General features: G+C 41.5%; 1 protein-coding gene and 1 non-coding gene across 45 annotated transcripts in view; one reads left to right on the top strand and one right to left on the bottom strand.

The window, feature by feature from the left end:
* The first annotated feature begins 14,297 nt into the window (after positions 1 to 14,297).
* On the top strand, positions 14,298 to 14,369 carry Trnav-aac (transfer RNA valine (anticodon AAC)). Its single transcript has one exon. It is a non-coding gene; the product is annotated as a tRNA-Val (tRNA).
* Positions 14,370 to 16,703: 2,334 nt separating this feature from the next.
* Positions 16,704 to 19,283, bottom strand: part of Nrcam (neuronal cell adhesion molecule) — a 273,474-nt gene continuing 270,894 nt past the window's right edge. For 23 of the 44 annotated variants that reach the window (XM_047560528.1, XM_047560530.1, XM_047560527.1 and 20 more), the window contains one exon: positions 16,705 to 19,161. In XM_047560528.1, the coding sequence (XP_047416484.1) occupies positions 18,924 to 19,161 (238 nt within the window). In that variant the 3' untranslated portion in view covers positions 16,705 to 18,923. Of the gene's footprint in view, positions 19,162 to 19,283 lie in introns of all 44 variants that reach the window. The other 21 variants (XM_047560508.1, XM_047560524.1, XM_047560523.1 and 18 more) reach the window with 3 other exon arrangements.

A 19,283-nucleotide genomic window follows, 5' to 3' on the forward strand; every position in this document is an offset into this window, starting at 1 on the left:
AGGCTTAACTATTTACCTATTCGGATTAGGGTTAGGTATGGTGTGCTGCAAGTCAGGAGATAGTTTTAAGAAAAAGAATTTGGTCACTGAACAGAAAGGTCATTCTATCAGTGAATGAAGAAGTGGTTTCTCAGCTTAGGTCATCTTAAAGTCTTGGCATCTTTCACTTCTCTTTGTTAAAAAGAAAATGGCTTTATTGCATTTTCTGAACAATCACATGTGCTCATTTACCAAACCCAGATGATGCAAAGACATATGAAGAAACCAAAAAATCATCTGAAAGTCTACAATCTTATAGAATCTTTCTAGATCTCTCCTCTCTCACTCTCTTGTTCTTTCTTGCTCTCTCTCCTCTCAGAAGTAGAGGACAGGCTGAAGAGCAGGAGCAAGACTCAAACTCAGCAGTGTGGAATCTCGGTTCCTAGAACTTTCAAAACTGGCTACGTCCGTCAGGTACAATTTACCTATCAGACGTCGTTTGCTGCAAACATGCGATTCAGTGCCTTCAGTTCAACTACAGTGAAGTGAGAGAACGTTTCATCTCTTCCTTAGGACAAGGAATTTCTTCTGAAAGCAGTCTTATTTCCACCAGAGCTGCTGACGACTCTGCTCTGCCTGTGACCTGGCTTGTCTTCTGCCCTGAGGGCCACCTATCTGGGTTGGGGATGCTGCACCTAACAAGGCTTGCCCAGACTCCAGAACTGGGCCTTGCAAGTCCTTACAGGATGTGTGGAGGATTACTCACTCCCAGAAGCCTTGAAACAGCTAGTCAGGCTTTAATAGGATTTGTGAGCCTGAGTGAAGATCCCTGTGCTTAATGAAGATGACACCAGCTGCCAAAGCTGAGGACAGATGGGTGTGGGTTGCCTGAAAAGTCCTCAGGCAGTGAGGAAGTGGCAAACCCTTTCTGATGGACCTGATGCTTTCTGCTACCTTAGAGAGACCACAAGCAACTGGAGAGAACCCCAATGGATTTGCCCTGTTTTCTCTTAGTACCTTCCCAATTTCTTCTCTAACAAAGGAAGATAGGAAGACCCATGGAGCCTGCAGTGGCTTGCATCCCAAAGTTACCCTAGGTGGCTCACCTCAGAATCTCCCTTGAGGTGCCCTAGTTAGAGAGAGAGAGACTGAGGCAGATGAAGCTGGCAGGTCATTTAAGAGACTGCAGGGGACTCAAGTCCACCAACTTGTTTTTGTACTTTTTATAAGAATTTAAAAATACATTTCAACATGTATAGAAAACTACTAAAATGTACTGAATTTTAAGAATGTTGATATCTGAGTAAAACCCGTTTAGTTTCTATGCAAAAATTGGTAATTTGTATAGAATGCGACACCCAGTAAGGACTAGAGAGATACAATTTTAACCCTTTGTTCCCAAGATAAGGAAACCAAAATCTAGAGAGCTAAGTAACTCAGCTAAAGATCTACCCCCGTACCCAGCCACCCTTCATCTCCCTGCTTTAACAGCCCATGTGGATGGCCATGTTTCTTTTATTTTATTCTTTGGTGTGGTGGCTTTGGGGTACAGATCATTCTGGACCACTTGAAGTTTTCAGTGAATCCAGGGAAATGTTTTGTAGGAGTATGAGGCTTACTGATTGATTTTTTTTTTCCCCCCACATCAATCTTGTGTAGTAGATACTGAATTATTCTCATTTAGAGATGAGGAACCTGAAGCACAAAGAAGTCAAGTAACTCGCCCTTTCCTGATATCCACATGGCTATCAATGTTTCTTTAATTGCCCTGAGATGTACTAGCATGGCAAGGAAGCGGGGGAAGAAGAGGTAGAAAAGGCCAGATTGTTGGGGCTTACCATAGTAGTGAACTGACCCTCTCCTTTTGATCACAAGGAACTGTGGTAGAAAAATGCTTAACATCTTTGAAATGGGCAGAGAGGTGTCTGGGTATCCTATGTGGCACATCCATCCTGTTTATGTATGTCTTTCATTGACTTTGAGCTATTTTACAATTCTAAAAGTCTTAGAATATTGACAATAATGAAAATGATTCTTCATGGAGATGTAAATTGGATCCTGTAGAGATACAATTGATTATCGCCATGTAGATATCAGTCAATAGTTTTCAGCCTTTCTGATGGCACATATATATATATGTTTTAAAAATATTCTCTTTGAACTGGTTATAAAATTCTTAAAATTCTCTCCTCAATTAATGAATTAAAATCACTGGCATGTGTTTGTTTTATGGTTGCATGGAAATCACGATTTTATCCTGTAAATGACCATCTTTTATATTTGCTTGGCTTTTCTGCCTGTGTCTGTGTGCTTTCCCAGATACTGTTTCCCCTGCAGGTGGTGCCTTGCCTACTTCTTCATCTAGATTGGGGTGAGCAGACCACAGGCCCAGTAGGGCCTACTTTGTGCTTTGGAATGGCCTACAAGCTAAGAATGGTTTTCACATTTTGAAATGTTAAGAAAAATCATCATAAGACTACTACTTGGTGACACATAGCAGTGAAATGAGATACAGGTTTTAGGTGTCCATAAATAACATGTAGTCAAGCAGTCATATTGATGTGTTTAGATATTGTCTGTGGTGCACTGTGTGCGCTGCAAGGCACAGTTGAATAGTTGCGAGAGAGACAAAACACCTGCCAAGTCAAAAATATTTGTGACCTTGCCTTTTAGAGGAAAAGTCGGTTTACCATAATCTCCTGCATGCCGCTGGAGTCTCAGCATCACCTCCAGGACCCCTTCCCCAACCCTCCAGCCCTGACTGCCTTCCCCTTCTGGGTGCCCTGTACATATGTCTCTGGTAGCAGCTGCCATCTGTGCTGTGGCTGCTGCCTTTGTATCCCTCCATTCCTGGTTTTTATGTCCCTCAGACCTGGGCCGCATCTTGGTCACCCTGCATTCCCAGTGCCTACGATAACGGGCACTCAATATTTGTTGAGTGAATGCTTCTCTCATCCCGTACTGGGTGACAAGAGCACTTGTACATCACAGAATCGTGAATAAATATTTAACAGTTGGCTATTTATCAACCCACTTTTTAAAATAAAATGATAGAAATCAATATTTCTTTTAATTTTCCCATCAATGAGATGATACAGCAAGGGAACCGTGGCTTAAAGCTGTGAAGACCAGCTGGTGGGGGCTTACTAAGAGTGACCCCTCTAAGAAGATGGAATGTGCCCAACGGGAGCACAGACTTAAAAGTTGGAGGAAGCCTGGCCGGGTTTTTACTGATGCTCCTGCTTGGGCAGGGAGAGACGGGCTGCCCAATTTGACGTGGTTTTCCTTGTAGCTGCTTCATGGTAGCTCCTCCTGCTTGTCCTGTTTATCACTCTGTCACCACTAATTCTTGGGTTTTTCTTCTTTTTCCTTTTTGCCACGCCAAGGAAACTTCCCCTTGCTCTATCCATTACCGTATCTGAGCCAAACACTCCCTAGAGTGCAGTTCTGTTTTGTTTTGTTTTCTGGAAGTCCTGAATGCTCACTCCCAGAAGGCACTATGGGTGAGAAATGCCAATGCGTCCCGCCCAGTAATCAATTCAGACTTAGATCATCAAAACAGCTTAGAGAACGAAGATATAGTTGGAAACAAGACTTGCAGAAAACTCTAAGCACTGTTAAGAACCTAAGCATTCTAAGTGCCTTGACTCCTTCCTCAATCTGTCCATTATCCTCCTGGGTCTTCAGGTGAGACTCTAGCTTTGTCCTGGCGTAGGATTTACCATCACTTGGATGACTTAGGGAGTCTCGGGTCCCAGACCTGAGACAGTGTGAACTTGATACCACCTTTACCTAAGATGCGTCTAGGCACAAGTTGCAGTTCCTCAAGGGCAGTGACCTTTATCCTGTTCCCTTAGCAACCCTCATCCAGCTGGCATATGTGGAAGCTACAGGAGGGATTGGCATTTTACCCATTTACCCATGGGCTTGGGCTTGAACTGTGTCCTCTGCCCCTCACTCCAAGTTCACATGTTGAAGTCCTAACCCCCAGTATTTCAGAATGCCTCCTTGTTTGGAGTGGCACTTCAGTCCACCATGACATCTGTCTTGGTGATCATGGTCTATGGACTACCACAGTGCTGGGTCCCAGACCCTGAGTGATTGAGCATGAAGGCACCTAAGTCTCCACTTCCAGAGATTATTGTTTCTATTCTTCCAGTCCTCCTGGAACACTGGATTAGCCATGGACTCAGTGATGTAGCTGACAGAAGGATTAATTCTTTCACGGAGCACTAGATACAGAGGAGCAAATCCAGATATCCAAATAAGCCCTCTCTTCTTTCTCTATTTTTTCCTGTATAAAATAGAGGCGAGACTCTGCTTGGCTGAGAAGAGTAGGGAACTGGAGATCTCAAAGTCCTTGTCTGTCCATAAGCATCTTCCCTGAGCAGAGCTGGTCTCCCCCAAGTCATGACTTTCATATTCTCATTGTGTCCTTCTCATCTTGATGGAAAGTAATCATGACACACCCCTGACAACCTCTAACATGTCTTATCAAGTGTAAGAAACTCTATGAGGCAACTTGCAGGTTTGGGGAAAACTGAGAAAGTTTTGGCTCAGCCTGCTGGAACATATGGCTGCTTCACAACCATTAGGACTGAGGTGATTTTCCAAAACTGACAGTCCTCGTATTGTGCTCTGTATGTTAAAATGTAAGAAGAGAAAAATGTGGGTCTCTGTTCTTACATTAGTGTGGGTCCAGGTCTAGGTAGTTCCAAACTAAGGAAGCTCCAAATCCAGGTACCCAGAGATGGCTGTGTCTTTCCTTTTTATAGCCTTTGAACTGAGGGTCTACTGATCTCTAAAAACAACAGGCTTTCTTTTCAATATTTTAAATATTAGTCTTTCAATATTTTAAATATTACTCTTTCACAACTAGACAGACTCACAAGTCTCACAAGTCCTCCTAGTTTTGATATCAGACTTGCCTTTTTTTGTAGTTTAGATTTAAGGATATGTTAGATTTAAGGATAAATAATATAAAGGGAGAAAATGCTTATATTTTGGAGCCAAACATATTTGAATTCATATGCTAGATCTCTCCCACAGCTGTGTGATCTTTGGAAAGAAAAGTGGTGTTTCCTCACAGGATTGATAAGAATATTGAATGGCAATGATAGATGCATTGCCTTGTATGGTGCATGACATTCAACAAGCACTACAGGCAACTTGGTTGTTTTCTTCTTCTTCTTCTCACTTTAATACAGCAATACCTAGCTAAAAAGAGGATTAAATGCTGAAAACACATATAAAGTAGGCAAACATTTCAAGGATTGCTTACATTTGGAGGAGAGAATGTGAAAGAACATAAAGGATTTGCAAAGGATTATGCCTTAGTCGTCTTGGGTTGCCATAATAAAATACCACAGACTGGGTGGCTTAAATAGCAGAAATTTATTTTCTCACGGTTCTGGAGGTTAGAAGTCCCAGATGAAGATGCCAGTCAATCCACTTCCTGGTAAGGGCTCTCCTCCTGATTTGCAGATGGATTTCTTTTCTTTGTGTCCTCACATGGCAGAAGGAGGTGTGGGATGGGGGAATGCTCATGCTATCTCTTTTTATAAGAACACTAATCTCTTTTTATAAGAACACTAATCCAATTATCAGGGTCCCACTCTTATGACCTCATTTGAGTTCAGTTACCCCATAAAGGACTTAAATGCAAATACAGTCATATTGGGGCTTGGGGTTTCAATATATGAATTGAGGTGTGAAGGACACAAACATCTAGTCCTTAGGTCATATTTACACTTGGCATTTCATTTTGGCTTTTACCCTGGGAATATAAAATTGCATGAAGATTTATAAAATGCTCTTTCCTTATTCTACCTTTCTGGACTCAGTAGGAGAAAGAGACCAGAAGGCCTTGGCAGCATCCTTCAATGCACTGGCATTTTCCCACAGCACTGGAGATGTGTGGTCTTTTCTTTGCAGGTCAAAGTTTCTAGGGTTTACTGCAAATTGATCGGGGCTTCCATTTTCTTCCACTTTCTTCAGGGTTCTAAGTTACCAGAGCTGGCATCTTGGGAGTTTGGGGTGAAATTAAGAGAAGGAAGGAATCTTGGGAGTTTGGGGTGAAATTAAGAGAAGGAAGCAATCTCCCCACTTGTGAGGACCCTCCACAGTCTCCCTATTCCTCCCCTACTAATCAGTTGTCAGTTGAATCCATCAAGATGCCCTTCCTGCTGCTTTTTATTTTTGCTGTTGATTCTGATATCCTTGTTTTTCCACTCAATGCAGCAGTGTCTTATTGGGAACATGGATTTAATTACAGTGTTTTTTTGTGAAAAGCTGCTGCATGCCTGTTTTCTTGTATACTATCCAGGAGCATTATATAAAATCATATCTTTTCTTTTTAGAGGACTAGATTTATTATTTGATTATTATTATTATTATTATTTTGCCAGAGAAGGCAGAGGAAAACAGGCTAAAGGAGAAGGCACTTAGCAGAACAACCAAATGGGAGATGGTGCTAAGGGAAAGACATGTCATTTGCCCTGATGGTCTCAGGAGGTTGGTTTGTCAACCTCAATTATTAACAACCACTGAACTCAAAGTATTACCCGAGGCTCTGACCCCCACAGTCTGGTAAAAGGAACAAAGGAGAATATTAAATATTTGCAAGGTAAAATGTTCCTGGGTTAGCTGAGAACCAGTCCCTAAGCACCCAGAGGCTTTTTAGTCCTCATGTGGCTAAATGAGCATTTCAATGTGGCTTCCAGGGGCTGCATGAGGCAAGATGGAAATGTAAAACTCCCACCCTGCAAAAATTGTCATGCATCCTCAAAAAGAGTCTCCAGTAGTTAGATGGAGTAGTATCTCAACTATGAACATAGGAGCCCTCTGCACATTAAAAGGAGATGTGCAATGGAAAGAATTGCTTTAAAAATGCTAGAGTATATGGAAAAATGATCACATGGTGAAACTTGCAGAAAGAATTTGGGAATGGTAGTAATCACTCATTTGCCTTTATCCACTCAACCTATATTTATTAAGGGTAAACCATGAGCCTAAAATGGAGTCTGTCACATATCAGGCACACGATAACTATCCTTGAATGAGAAAGAAAATACGTAAATTCTAGGTATTTTATTGTAGGCCTGAGGGATGTGTAGTGAAAACAGGACCTAAGCCCTGCCTTCCCAGAGCTCTAGTTGGAAATGCAGACATTGAGAAAGAAATGACTAAATCCACAAGTGGATTTCAGACTGTGATAGGAGCGATAGGGGAACAAATAGTGGGCTGTGTTTGGTGAGAGAGTAACAGAGGAGAGGGTCTACTTAAAGACAGGGTAAGAGGAGGCACCTAGAGAAGGAGAACTGAACCATGCCGAGACCCAGAGAAAGAACCTCTAGGCAGAGGAAAAAGCAAGTGCAAAGCTTCTGGGGTGGGAAGGGACTTAGTATGTGTAAAGAAAGGGCAGTGTGGCAGAGTGGGAACGGAGAAGGGAGGGAGAGGGCTGAGGTCTGAAATTTGGATTTTCTCATAAGTCAAGTGGAAAACCTATGAAGTATTTGAGGCAGGAATCTCTCTGTTGTAGAGAACAGAGCAAACTATGGCCCCTGGGCTGATTCTGGCCAGCCTCCTGTTATTGCAAATAAAGTTTTACTGGAACATAGCTACACTCATTCATTCAAGTATTGTCTATGGCTGTTTTCACTCCAAAACAAGAGTTGAGTGGGTGCAACAGAGACTGGATGGCTTGCAAAGCCTAAGTTATTTACTATCTGGATTTTTAAAGAAAATGTTTGCCAACTCTGATTTATCCTGTGGAGTATCACAGAGAGCAATGGGGAAGCAGGCAGTGCAGCCGGGAGACTGGAGATAAAGGATTTGGGTCTGTTCAACATAGATTTTGGAAATAGACCTTTAGAATGGACCATGGATTTGTTGGGTTTAGGGAACTTGTGACAGTGTCTCCTGGGGTTTTGCCCTGAACCAACATGGTGCCATTCACTGCAATCTGGCATTGCTACAGAGCATATGTTTTCTGACCACCCCACTAATTCATATGTTAAATCCTATTCACCCTGTGATGGTGAGGTCTTTGGAGGAATCAAATATAAGGACTCTAGAGACCTCTATTGCCCCCTTCCAAGGTTTGAGGACACAGCAAATAGAAGCCATCTCTGAACCAGGCAGCAGGCTCTCATCAGACACTAGATCTGCTGGTGCCTTGATCTTGAATTTCCAGTCTCCAGACTGTGAGGAATAGATTTCAGTTGTTTTATTATTCTAGCAGTCTAAGATACTCTGTTATAGCCCCCTGAGTGGATTAGGACACAACAGAGAAGAGAAGAGAAGAGAAGAGAAGAGAAGAGAAGAGAAGAGAAGAGAAGAGAAGAGAGAGAAGAGCTATAGAGTTAAAAAACAAAAACAAACACCCTCAAGATTTAAATTTTGAACAGATTAATTTTGAGATGTCAAGTAGACTGCATTTGGACAGAGGATTGAGAGCTAGAAGACAGGATGCTGTTTAAGCTCAGGAAAGCAAAAATCAGAGAAGTGCCAGCACAGAGTAAGGATGGTGAAAAGCCTGAGAGAGAAAAATAAGAGAGAGAAGAAAGGGCTGAGGGTATAGTTCAGTGGTAGAGTGTTTGTCTAGCATACACTTACTGCAATAGAGACCCCAACAAGCTAAGGCCTCAGAAGTGGCCTTGTCACAGGCCTAGAAATAGAGACAGAAGTTGGAAAGGGACTGTCTCCCTGTGCCAGGACCAGCGTTTGCTGTTCCTTATTCTCCTGGTGGTGAAGGATGGAACAGACATAGCTCTGGCAAATGCTATCAGGGCGAAAAGGTCTGATTTTAGGGTCAACTTGAAAGTACAGATGTGGGATTCAGAGATGGAAATCAAATATTTCTTCATTTCTAAGACAGGTTTGGAGATTGTGGTTTTGATGGTCAGCCATAACTGCTGGGACAGAGATGGCTGTCCAGAGACCTTTCCCCAGATGGTGGGCCTAGACCACTGACCTGAAGACCAACAGAGCCCAGTGATCCCCAGCCTTTTTTTGGGCAGGCAGACCAAAGAGAAAGAGACAACTAAGAAGAAGAGTCACTTTTGTCCAGTTTCTTTCCCTGTCAAAATCAATTTTATTGAGATACACTCATTACAATAAAGCACACTCATTTTAAGAATATAGTTTTGTGAGTCCTGACAAATGAACCACCCCTATGACCACCACCACAGTCAAGATATGGACTGTTTCCATCATCCCTAAAAGTTCCCTCTGCCCCTTTGCAGTAAATTCCATCCCCTGGCAGTCACTGATCTGCTCTGTCATTGTAGGCTAGTTTTGCCCATTTCAGTGTTTCATAGAAATGAAATTTCTTTGTTTGGTTTATTTCACTCTGTAGAATGAGAAACCTATGTAAGTAGTTTTTATAACTGATTAATATTTTAATACTCATGCCAATGAAATATTAATCAGCTATAAAAACTACTTATATACCAAGTATACCAAAAGATATTTATGCATTTACCTACCGATGGACCTTGGGTTATTTCGTTTTTGACTATTTTGAAAAAAGTCCAGTTTCTTCTTTTATTCTCAATGGACAAGCAATTCCTACTTGGATCTACAGGTGGGAGAGGAGAAAGGCCAGGCAGTAGATTGAGTGCCACGTTGCTCATGTGCTCATGTGCTTCAGAATCACTCGGAGAGCTTTTGGAAGCACAGACGCTTACCCCATCCTCAGAGCTCCTGAGTCAGTATGTCTGCAGTGGACTGAGGATCTGTGTTTCTAAGAAATGATGCTGATGCTGCTGTTCTGGGGAACACACTTTGAGAACCCTTGGTGTTGCATCATCTCCTTGAGGAAACTGGAGGCTCTGGAGGTGAGGGGCACCATGACATGGGACTGTGACTTCATTTATACACAGCCCTATTCACTTTGACAAATATAAGACTAGGAATGGTTTCTTTGAACAACTTTACTGAGGTTTAACTTAGCACCATACATTTACTTGTTTGAAGTATAAAATTCAATAATTTTTAGTAAATTTTCCAAACTGTGCCATCATCAACACAATGCAGCTTTGGGACTCTTCTATCACTGCAGCAAGTTCCCTCCCCCGGGTCTACAGTCCTTCCTTGTTCCCAGTCTCTGGCCCAGGCAGCCACAAATCTATTATCTGTCTTCATAGGCTTCATTTCTGGACATTTCAAGTAAATGCAGTCATGCAATATGTGTTGTTTGTGTCTGGCTTCTTTAATTTAGCACAATGTTTGTGAGGGTCTTTTGCGTTGTGGTGTACATTAACATTTCTTAAAACATTGCTGAATAACATTCAATTTCATTGCATACTCCTACCATTTAATTGTATCTCATTTTGTTTATCCATTCACTTGCTCATGAAAATTGGGGTTGTTTTTGGCTATTATGATAATGCTTCTCTGGACATCCATGTTCAAGTCTTTGTGTAGACAGACACAGGTTTTCATTTCTTTCGGGCACATGCCTAGCAGTGGAAGAGGTAGGTCATATGGTAAGTTTACATTTAACAGTTAAAGAAACTGCTACTGGGCTGGGGAGATAGCTCAGTTGGTAGAGTGCTTGCCTTGTAAGTACAAGGTCCTGAGTTCAATCCCCAGCACTGCAAAAAAAAAAAAAGAAAAGAAACTGCTACTGTTTTTCAAAGTGGTTGTGCCATTTTATATTCCTGCCAGCTGTATCTGAGGGTTCTGTGTTTTTTTTTGATGAGAGGAAAAGAATTTGAGAGCCACCAGTGGGCCGTGTAAAGAAATGCATTCAACCAATCAAAACTAAGATTTCATCTCACTCATTTATAATGGCTATTACCAAGAACACAAGCAACAATAGGTGTTGGTAAGGATACAGACATTGTTGGTGGGATTGCAAACTGGTGCAGCCACTCTGGAAAGCAGTGTGGAGATTCCTCAGAAAACTTGGAATGGAACCACCATTTGACCCAGCTATCATACTCCTTGTCCTATACCCAAAGGACTTAAAATCAACATATTACAGTGATGCAGCCACATCAATGTTTACAGCAGCTCAATTCACAATAGCTAGATTGTGGAACCAACCTAGATGCCCTTCAGTAGATGAGTGGATAAAGAAACTGTGGTATATATACACAATGAAATATTAGTCATAAAAAAGAAAAAAATCATGGTATTTGCAAGGAAATGGATGGAGTTGGAGAATATCATGCTAAGTGAGATAAGCCAGTTCCAAAAAACCAAAGGCCAAATGTTTTCTCTGATAAGTGGATTCTGATACATAACAGGGAAGTCAGGTGGGGGGGAGGGGAAGAATTGAGGAACTTTGGATTGTGTAGAGGGAAATGAAGGGTGGGGAGAGGGCAGGGAGAAGGAAAGATGGTGGAATGAGACAGACATCATTACCCCATGTACATGTATGATTACATGAATGGTGCGACTCTACATCGTGTACAACCAGAGAAACGAAAAGTTGTACCCCATTTGTATACAATGAGTTGAAATGCATTCTGCTGTCATGTATAACTAAATAGAACAAACAATAAAAAAAAAGTGGCTAAAATGAAAAAACAAGAACAAGAAGAAATGCATTCAAATTTCTGTTCACTGACTGCTTCAAGTGCACACACTATAGTGTGGCAATGAGTTGTTCCTTTACACTGGTTTCCATCTTTTAATGCCCATTAAGGTCATCTGGGGAATTTTAAAAATCGTGATGCCTAACCCGCAGCTCAGAAAATAACAAGAGAGACTCTGTGGGGCTGAGTGGGCAGGCAGCAGGCCTTAAAGACTCCCCAGGTGGCTTGCTGAGAACATTTGATTAAAAAGAAATTTTCTTTCGTTGAGTCATCCACTGAGATAATAAGCATCATAGTCACAACTGAAGAAAAACATTGTCTATAGGATAAACCAAGCAGGTCTGGAGAAATTTTATGGCAGTAGAAGGAACAAAGGATGTACTGTCTGGCAAATAGTAGCTTCTGCAAATTCCCTCACATATGTTTCCTGGTATTATTTCAACCCTTTTGACCATGAAGTGGAGGAGAGAAGATGAAAACCAAAAGGGGTGAATGGGATGGGGAATAAGAGGTGTCAAAGCTCTGTTTGTTTCCCAGAGACTCGAGCTGTTTAAATGCCAAGAGACGATCCAGCGGAGCAGGAGCAGGGATAACGGATGGGTGAGAATCCACTGAGGAGGAGGCCTCCAGACCCAGGGAGAAAGCCTTGCCCTGGACAGCAGGAAGGACAGCTCCTCCGCTTTAACAGGAGGTAGAGGCAGGGAGTGGGAGGCCATGGAGGCAGGCAGCAGAGGGGACGAAATTCCCATCTCTGCTGCTTTGCTTTCTTTCTCGTTAGTAAATTGTGATGCTAGGTCATTCTGTAGGAAGCGATTTGTCAGGGTATGTTGGAAGGGCGGCAGGGTGCAATGCTCAAGGAGAGGGAAGAGGATCTGAGACAGTCATTACTGAGTGTTAAGTCTACCTGGGAAAACTAGCAGGTCTCCTAGGCAGTGTTGAGGATTGAGCCATTTGAAGATGTTGATGAGTTTACAATGGCACTAATCTCCATTCTAACCCCCTGTTCTTAGGGGCAGGCTGGAAACTTGGCCCTGAACCACATGATACCTCCATAGGTATTCAGGTAAGACAGAGTAGAAAAGGATGTTAGAGCAAAGGCCATCATTCAAAAATGTGGACAAATCAGAACTACTCTAAGATTTCATATCACTCCAGTCAAAATGGCAATTATCAAGAATATAAGCAATAATAAGAGTTGGCGAGGATGTAGGGAAAAAGGTACACTCATACTTTGCCAGTGGGCCTGAAAATTGGTGCAACCACTCTGGAAAGCAGTATGGAGATTCCTCAGAAAATTTAGAATGCAAACCACCATTTGATCCAGCTATCCCACTCCTTGGTTTATTCCCAAAGGACTTAAAATCAGCATACTACAGTGACTTAGTCACATCAGTGTTAGCAATTCAATTCACAATAGCTAAACTATGGAACCAACCTAGATGCCCTTCAGCAGATGAATGGATAAAGAAAATGTGGTGTACATACACAATGGAATATTACTTAGCCTTAAAGAAGAACAAAATTATGGCATTTGCAGGTAAATGGATGGAACTAGAGAATATCATGCTAAGTGAAATAAGCCAAACCCCAAAAACCAAAATTTGAATGTTTTCTCTGATAAGTGGATGCTGATCCATAATGGGGGGGGGGCAGGGAAGGGAAGAATGGAGGGATTTTTGATTGGGCAGAGGGGAGTGAGGGGAGGGGATGGGTGTGGGCGGTGAGGAGGATGGTGAAATTAGATGGACATTATTGCCCTATATACATATATGAATGATGTCACTACCAGCGTGACTCTAAACCACTTACAGCCAGAGGACTGAGAAGTTGTGCTCCATTTGTATACAATGTGTCAAAATGCATTCTACTAACATGTGTAACTAATTAGAACAAATTTTAAAAAATAAAAGAAAACAAATGTGGACTGTAACATGTGTAGGGGAAGGGCCCAGAATAAAGGAATAAGCTGAAGGCTTTGGAGAAAGGAGAGGAAACAACAGATTGTGGAGGTTGTGGGCAGAGAGCAAGATGCTTAGATTGTATTATTATAGTGGAAGGGATGTCAAGGAACCAAGGCTAGGGATGGTGGGTTGTCCATGTCTGGATCTCTCACCTCTGTTCCCTTCATCACATCCCAATTGCTGCCACACTCCACCCAACAGTCTTTACTAAGGTCTCAGATGACCTCCATGTATTTAAATACTATAAATATTCCCTGATCCTCATGTTGCACAATTTCCCAGTGTTATATAATACTAAACTGCTCTCATTCTTGCAAAAGTCTGTTCCTCTGGCTTCCAGGACAACACATTGTCCTTGTGTCTCCCAGTGAGAAGCTCCAAAGATTGAAAGCTGTTGCCTGGTCTCCTGTAGAAGCCACCCTCCTCTGGCTGTGTGGTGCATTTGGGAGTTCCCTATTAAGGCTGGTCCTCAGACCTCTTACTTGTGTTCTTCTTTCTTAGCCATCGTATCTGGGGTTCATGGCTTAACTCATCATCTTGGGAATTTCTTTTTAAGTTTAAACCCATATATTCAATTCCTACTGGCCATTCCTCTTGAATGTGTCAGAGGTTTTCACTTTCCTTACCCTATCAACCGACTCTTACCCTATCAACCGGCTCTTACTCACCCTATCAACCGGCTCTTACTCACCCGATCAACGTGCTCTTATATGTAACTTACCCCCAAACCTGGTTATTTTCTGATGTTCCACCTAAGTGACCTCTTGAGTTCCTAGGTAAGTCAGAAATTTAAGAGCCACCCTTAGGAGCTGGAGATGTAGTTCAGTGGTAAAGCGCTTGCCTAACATGCATGAGGCCCTGGGTTCAATCCCCAGCACCACCACCACCACTTAAAAAAAAAAAAAAAAAAAGCCAGCCGTCCTTGATGCCTGCCTTCTCCCCAACACCCTGCATCCATCCATTCACTTCTCTCCATGTCCAATGCTATGCATGACTTGTCTAAAACAGTTCCCCCCAAATCTCTTACCATTCTCCAGGGCATTCTCTGCCCAAAGGGCCACAGCTCCTGTTCCCTCAGCACACACCCTCTGATCACGTAACTCTTGACTTAATCCCCTCCGGTATTTTCTACTGCTCCTTGAATTAATGCATGTTCTCGTCATGTGTCCTCAGGCCAGCATGACCTGACCCCTGCAGCTGCTGCAGGCATGCTGGCCCTTCTGGCCGTAGCTTTGCCCACCTGCTCCCCCCTGGTTCTTCCTGTCCGTCAACTCTCAGCTCTTACTTCCAGAGGGCAGCCTTCCTGACCACCGCATCCAGACTGATCTCTGCCATCATTTCTCATAGTTCATTGTGTGTCTTCCCTTCCTAGCTCTTACCTCACTGTGGAATTACAAATCTATCTAGGTGGTCATTTGATCATGTCTGTTCCCCACACTGGACTCCAGGCTCCATTAGAGCAGGAATCACATCCGATTTTGCTCATTGGATCTCCTTCTTCCACTTAGTAAAGAGGGTGCTCTTATTTTTCTTTTTTAGTTACTAGGACCCACAGGATTCAAGCAGATGGGTGTCTTAGAAATCATCTGCCACCTGTCATTTTCTAGCTAAGGACAGGTGTGGAGAGGTGAGAGATTGGGGTTTTGTGTACACATGGTCACATAGCTAGTTGACAGTGGAGCTGGAATGTGAGTCTTCATCTCTTTCCAGTCCAGGGATCTTTCCACCTCCCCTAGCAACTATTTATTTAATATAAATACTCTAGCAGTATTCTCTCCATCTCCCTCCCCGTTTTAAAAGTGAAAAACAAGATCTGTCTGTGCTTAAACTGTATGTGTGTGTGAGCACTCTACAACCACAAACAAAATCATTTTGGACAGACAAAGTAGCATGCTCAGCATCTCAAGGATGTGCTCCCCCTCATCATCCCTACCAACTCACATGAGTGATGGGGATACCCCCTCGGGACTCAGGAGGCAGCTTCATCCCTTCACCCTGCAGAAGTCACTGTGCCACCCTGGAAGCTGTGAACTCGTTAGAGAAAATTGCAAATCCCATTTTCCCTGTTGCAGCAGGTGATCATTTTCTGCACATCAGATCACAGTATGATTATCAAAGTAGTTTGCACTATTTCCAGAAGTGGCTTTTCTTGCCTGTCGTGCCTGTGTGTGCACGAGTGCTAAATAAAGCACGGGGGCCCTCTGGTGGTCATCTGTAGGAAAAACTCTCATACGCTGGAAGAGATTCACTAGGTTGGGTGACCAAAATTAGTCATTAAAACCAAATCAGGGTCATTGTAAACCATCTGAAGAAGACAATTTATGCCAGCAATGGTCTGATGATTTTTGTGGTCAGGCTCATGTTTTGCCAGCCCCTGTTGCTCAGCAGAGCAATGACTGACGTGAACTGAGGCTGTGGTGTGTGAATCTGGCCCAAAGCCGGGAACGGAAAGAAAGGCCTGATGGCTGAAAATACTGAGGACTACACAGCATCTTACAGTCCACTTAGACAACATGTAATTCAAATAACTGCATAGAGAGGGAGCTCTGCGCCAGTGGGTCTTGTAGGTGCAATGCTGGGACAAGGGACCTATGAAGAAGGGGCAGGTGGTAGAACATGGGAACAAACTGAGCTTGTGCTACATGCAGAGCTGGATGGTTTTGAGACAACTGGAAGAGTGAGTTGGAGAGAAGGGAGTGGAAGATATGGAATACTTTTCAATGTCCAAACTGTCTCATTAGGCAGGTCATATTAAGAAATCCAAGTTGCCTGTGGCTGAGGAGGGTAGAGGTCCATGCAGGCAGGAGAGAGCGTTATAACTGATGGTGGGCACTGGGTGATGAATCAGACTTTGAGAAAGGAGGCAGCACCTGAATAGTTTTGAGGGCATTTTTGGACCTACCCTCAAAAGGTTGGTAATATCTATTCTTGCTTTTCATTAAAATAATTTTTGCTATGCCCTATTTTCTCTTTTTATATTATATTTAGTTTGATGTTTAATTTTTTCCCACATATGACAAACTTTTAAAAGTAAAAAATTGAAATTTCCCCTACTTTAAAAACATCAGAAGGCTGGGGCTGTAGCTCAGTGGTAGAGCACTTGCCTAGCATATGTGAGGTCCTGAGATCAATCCCCAGCAAAAAAAAAAAAAAAAAAAATGATAACAACAGAAATTTTAGAACGCCATCAGGAAATACATGTTTGAAAAAGTCAAAAACACAAAGAGATCAAGAAGGTTTAACAGTTACTTTTTTTCACATTTGCCTATATTGTTACATATACCATGACTTAATATCCACACTCCACATGATAAATTACAAAAGAGAGAGGGACTTTTAAAACCACATTTAATTTTTAATACAAAATCTGTTGCATTATTACAGAAGTGACTCCATGCACAGATAAATTTAGCATGTACCATTATGGAAGGGTAAAAATCTGTACTTTTATTGTTCTCCTGAAACATTGACAAAATAACTTTTATCTTTGTGCTCTCTGATGTCAAGGCAAGTCCATTTTATTTTTATTTTTGTTTTTCAAAGGATAGGTGGATATAGAGAAATGAAAGCATTTAGGGCCATCTTGACCTGGGATTACTTCAAACTATGCTTTACCTGCATTTACCAAAGATGCCAGGTGATTAAACCTACTGTGCTCCATAGGCAAAGCTCTGAAGATTTCAGCTAGAAACCTGCTGTGGAAAAGTTCACTATTTCCGCATCACAGCAAAAAGGGAGAAAAAACACAAAAGGTACTTAGAACTTTCCAATCCCATGCACTGCATCAATTAGCTTACTTCTTACACAGTGCAACATAAACATTGTTTACTTGTTTATTTGTATGTAACTCCTATAAGCATATAGCATCTACACTTTAGGTATATTTACAAATTCAACAAAATATCTACATATAAAAAGCTTTACTTAAAATTAAACTTGATGCAAGTTATGAGAAACCAATTTATTGGCAAATGAAACTGAGCATTCCTTCAACCATAGGTTGTTAAAGATTTTCATATTTAGAGGTAAACCATTTGATAGATATTGTTTATGAATAAGATAGAATATATATATATTTATTTTCTTAAGCTGCAGATGTAATCCCTTAGACTGTTGGCCTTTTTAAGCACTTGTCAGATTTCTTAGATTCTGAAGTGTGTCCATTATAATTTGCATATACATTGCTTAATGCTGCAGAGAGTTTCAAAAGCTCACATAGGTAAAGTCTTACAGAGTATGGATTACTGTTGGCATGCTGTTGTATGATTTTAGTTTTGCAATAACTTGTTTATTTTTCTTTTATTTTAATACCATGTTGACATTTTTACTGAAGGTGACCTGTTCAAATGGAAACCAAATTATCATGTGGTCTAGTTGATGATAACGTTTTTCTTTTTATATTTATGGGGAAATGCCCCTTCAAATAAATTGTCTCCTTACTTTTATTTTCCCATTTCTCTTTTGTTTTCAGCATTGCAGTCTTTATTATTTCTGCTTTTTAAAAGTTACTTTTTGACAATGACAGTAATCTAGGATGGAGTCCACTGTACTGGCTGATACTGAATGCAGTAGAGTATGGAATGCTTATTGTCGGAAGGCACTGCATGTATCTTGCCCTGTGTTTTCTGGAAATTTTTTTGAAATTTAATTACAGTGATTTTTTTTTCAATTATTTCAGTATGGCACAAATGCCCAAATGCGTTGCAATATACACTGTTTATGCCTAAAACAACCAAACACAGATAATGTACAAAGAGAACACTGTGCTGCTGTAATACCTGGAAGATTAAGAAGCCTATGAAGTAATAGGAGCAAAGAGCAGGTAACAGAGTCTCAGTAGCATCAGCAAATGCAACTGTCATAATTAACTTATTTAGCAAGTATTTACTGTACATACTGTTCCTACCAGTCTCTCCAAAAGACTAACAACAGCTAGACATAGGATCACCAATTTCACAACAATGTCCACAAAGACATTGAAGGTCTAGAGAATACTACAGTAACACTCTTGACAATGAAAACGGAATTCATATTTAAGGGTTCAGCTGAGGATAGTATAAACAAAGTATCAAACCAGGTTTTAATAACATACTTAACTTAGGTATGTCCTTTAAATGTGTAGCATTTTTCATGCATCCTATTGAACTGTATCTTGAAGAGGAAATAGCATGATTTGTTGACGATGTTGCATCATTTTGATCAGTTCTGAGGAAATCGAGACAACCCACTTTGAATGAAAAAGTATGCACTTTGCACTCCATTTCACATTGACATGTCATTTAACTGAGTTGTGTTCTTGCTCTAACTGTTCTCATAATATTAACATACAGCAGAAAACATACTTTCTACCCATATGTTCATAGTATGAGAGGGCTGACAAACAAGTGCTTAAGATAAACATTCTAGAGAAATCAGACATTGGCAAAGAGCTTAAAAATTAAACAAAGGAATTCATGGCATTGACAGGAGAAGGTGCCTCTGAGCTTTCATTTCCCTCCGCTGGTTCTTTCTCTTTCTTACCACTGTATTGTCCAATAAAGGAGCCATCCTCATTGAACTGGCCATTCACCCCCTCTCCATAGTCAACCAAGCTATCATCGCTATCTTCTTTTTTCACAGTCCTGTCTGAAGGTGTTCGACTTCCTTTTTTCAAAGGCTTGTGGTCTTCTGCGTCACTGGAAAAAAGAGGAAACATTGTTGTCATAACTGGCAGTCGGGTAACATATCTTTTTCTTTAAAGATCATGCATGCAAATTATGAAAAAGCACTTGGAGTCCTGAGCTTCTGTAGCCAAATC

This window comes from Sciurus carolinensis, chromosome 8, assembly GCF_902686445.1.
Source record: "Sciurus carolinensis chromosome 8, mSciCar1.2, whole genome shotgun sequence".
Lineage (NCBI taxonomy): Eukaryota > Metazoa > Chordata > Mammalia > Rodentia > Sciuridae > Sciurus > Sciurus carolinensis.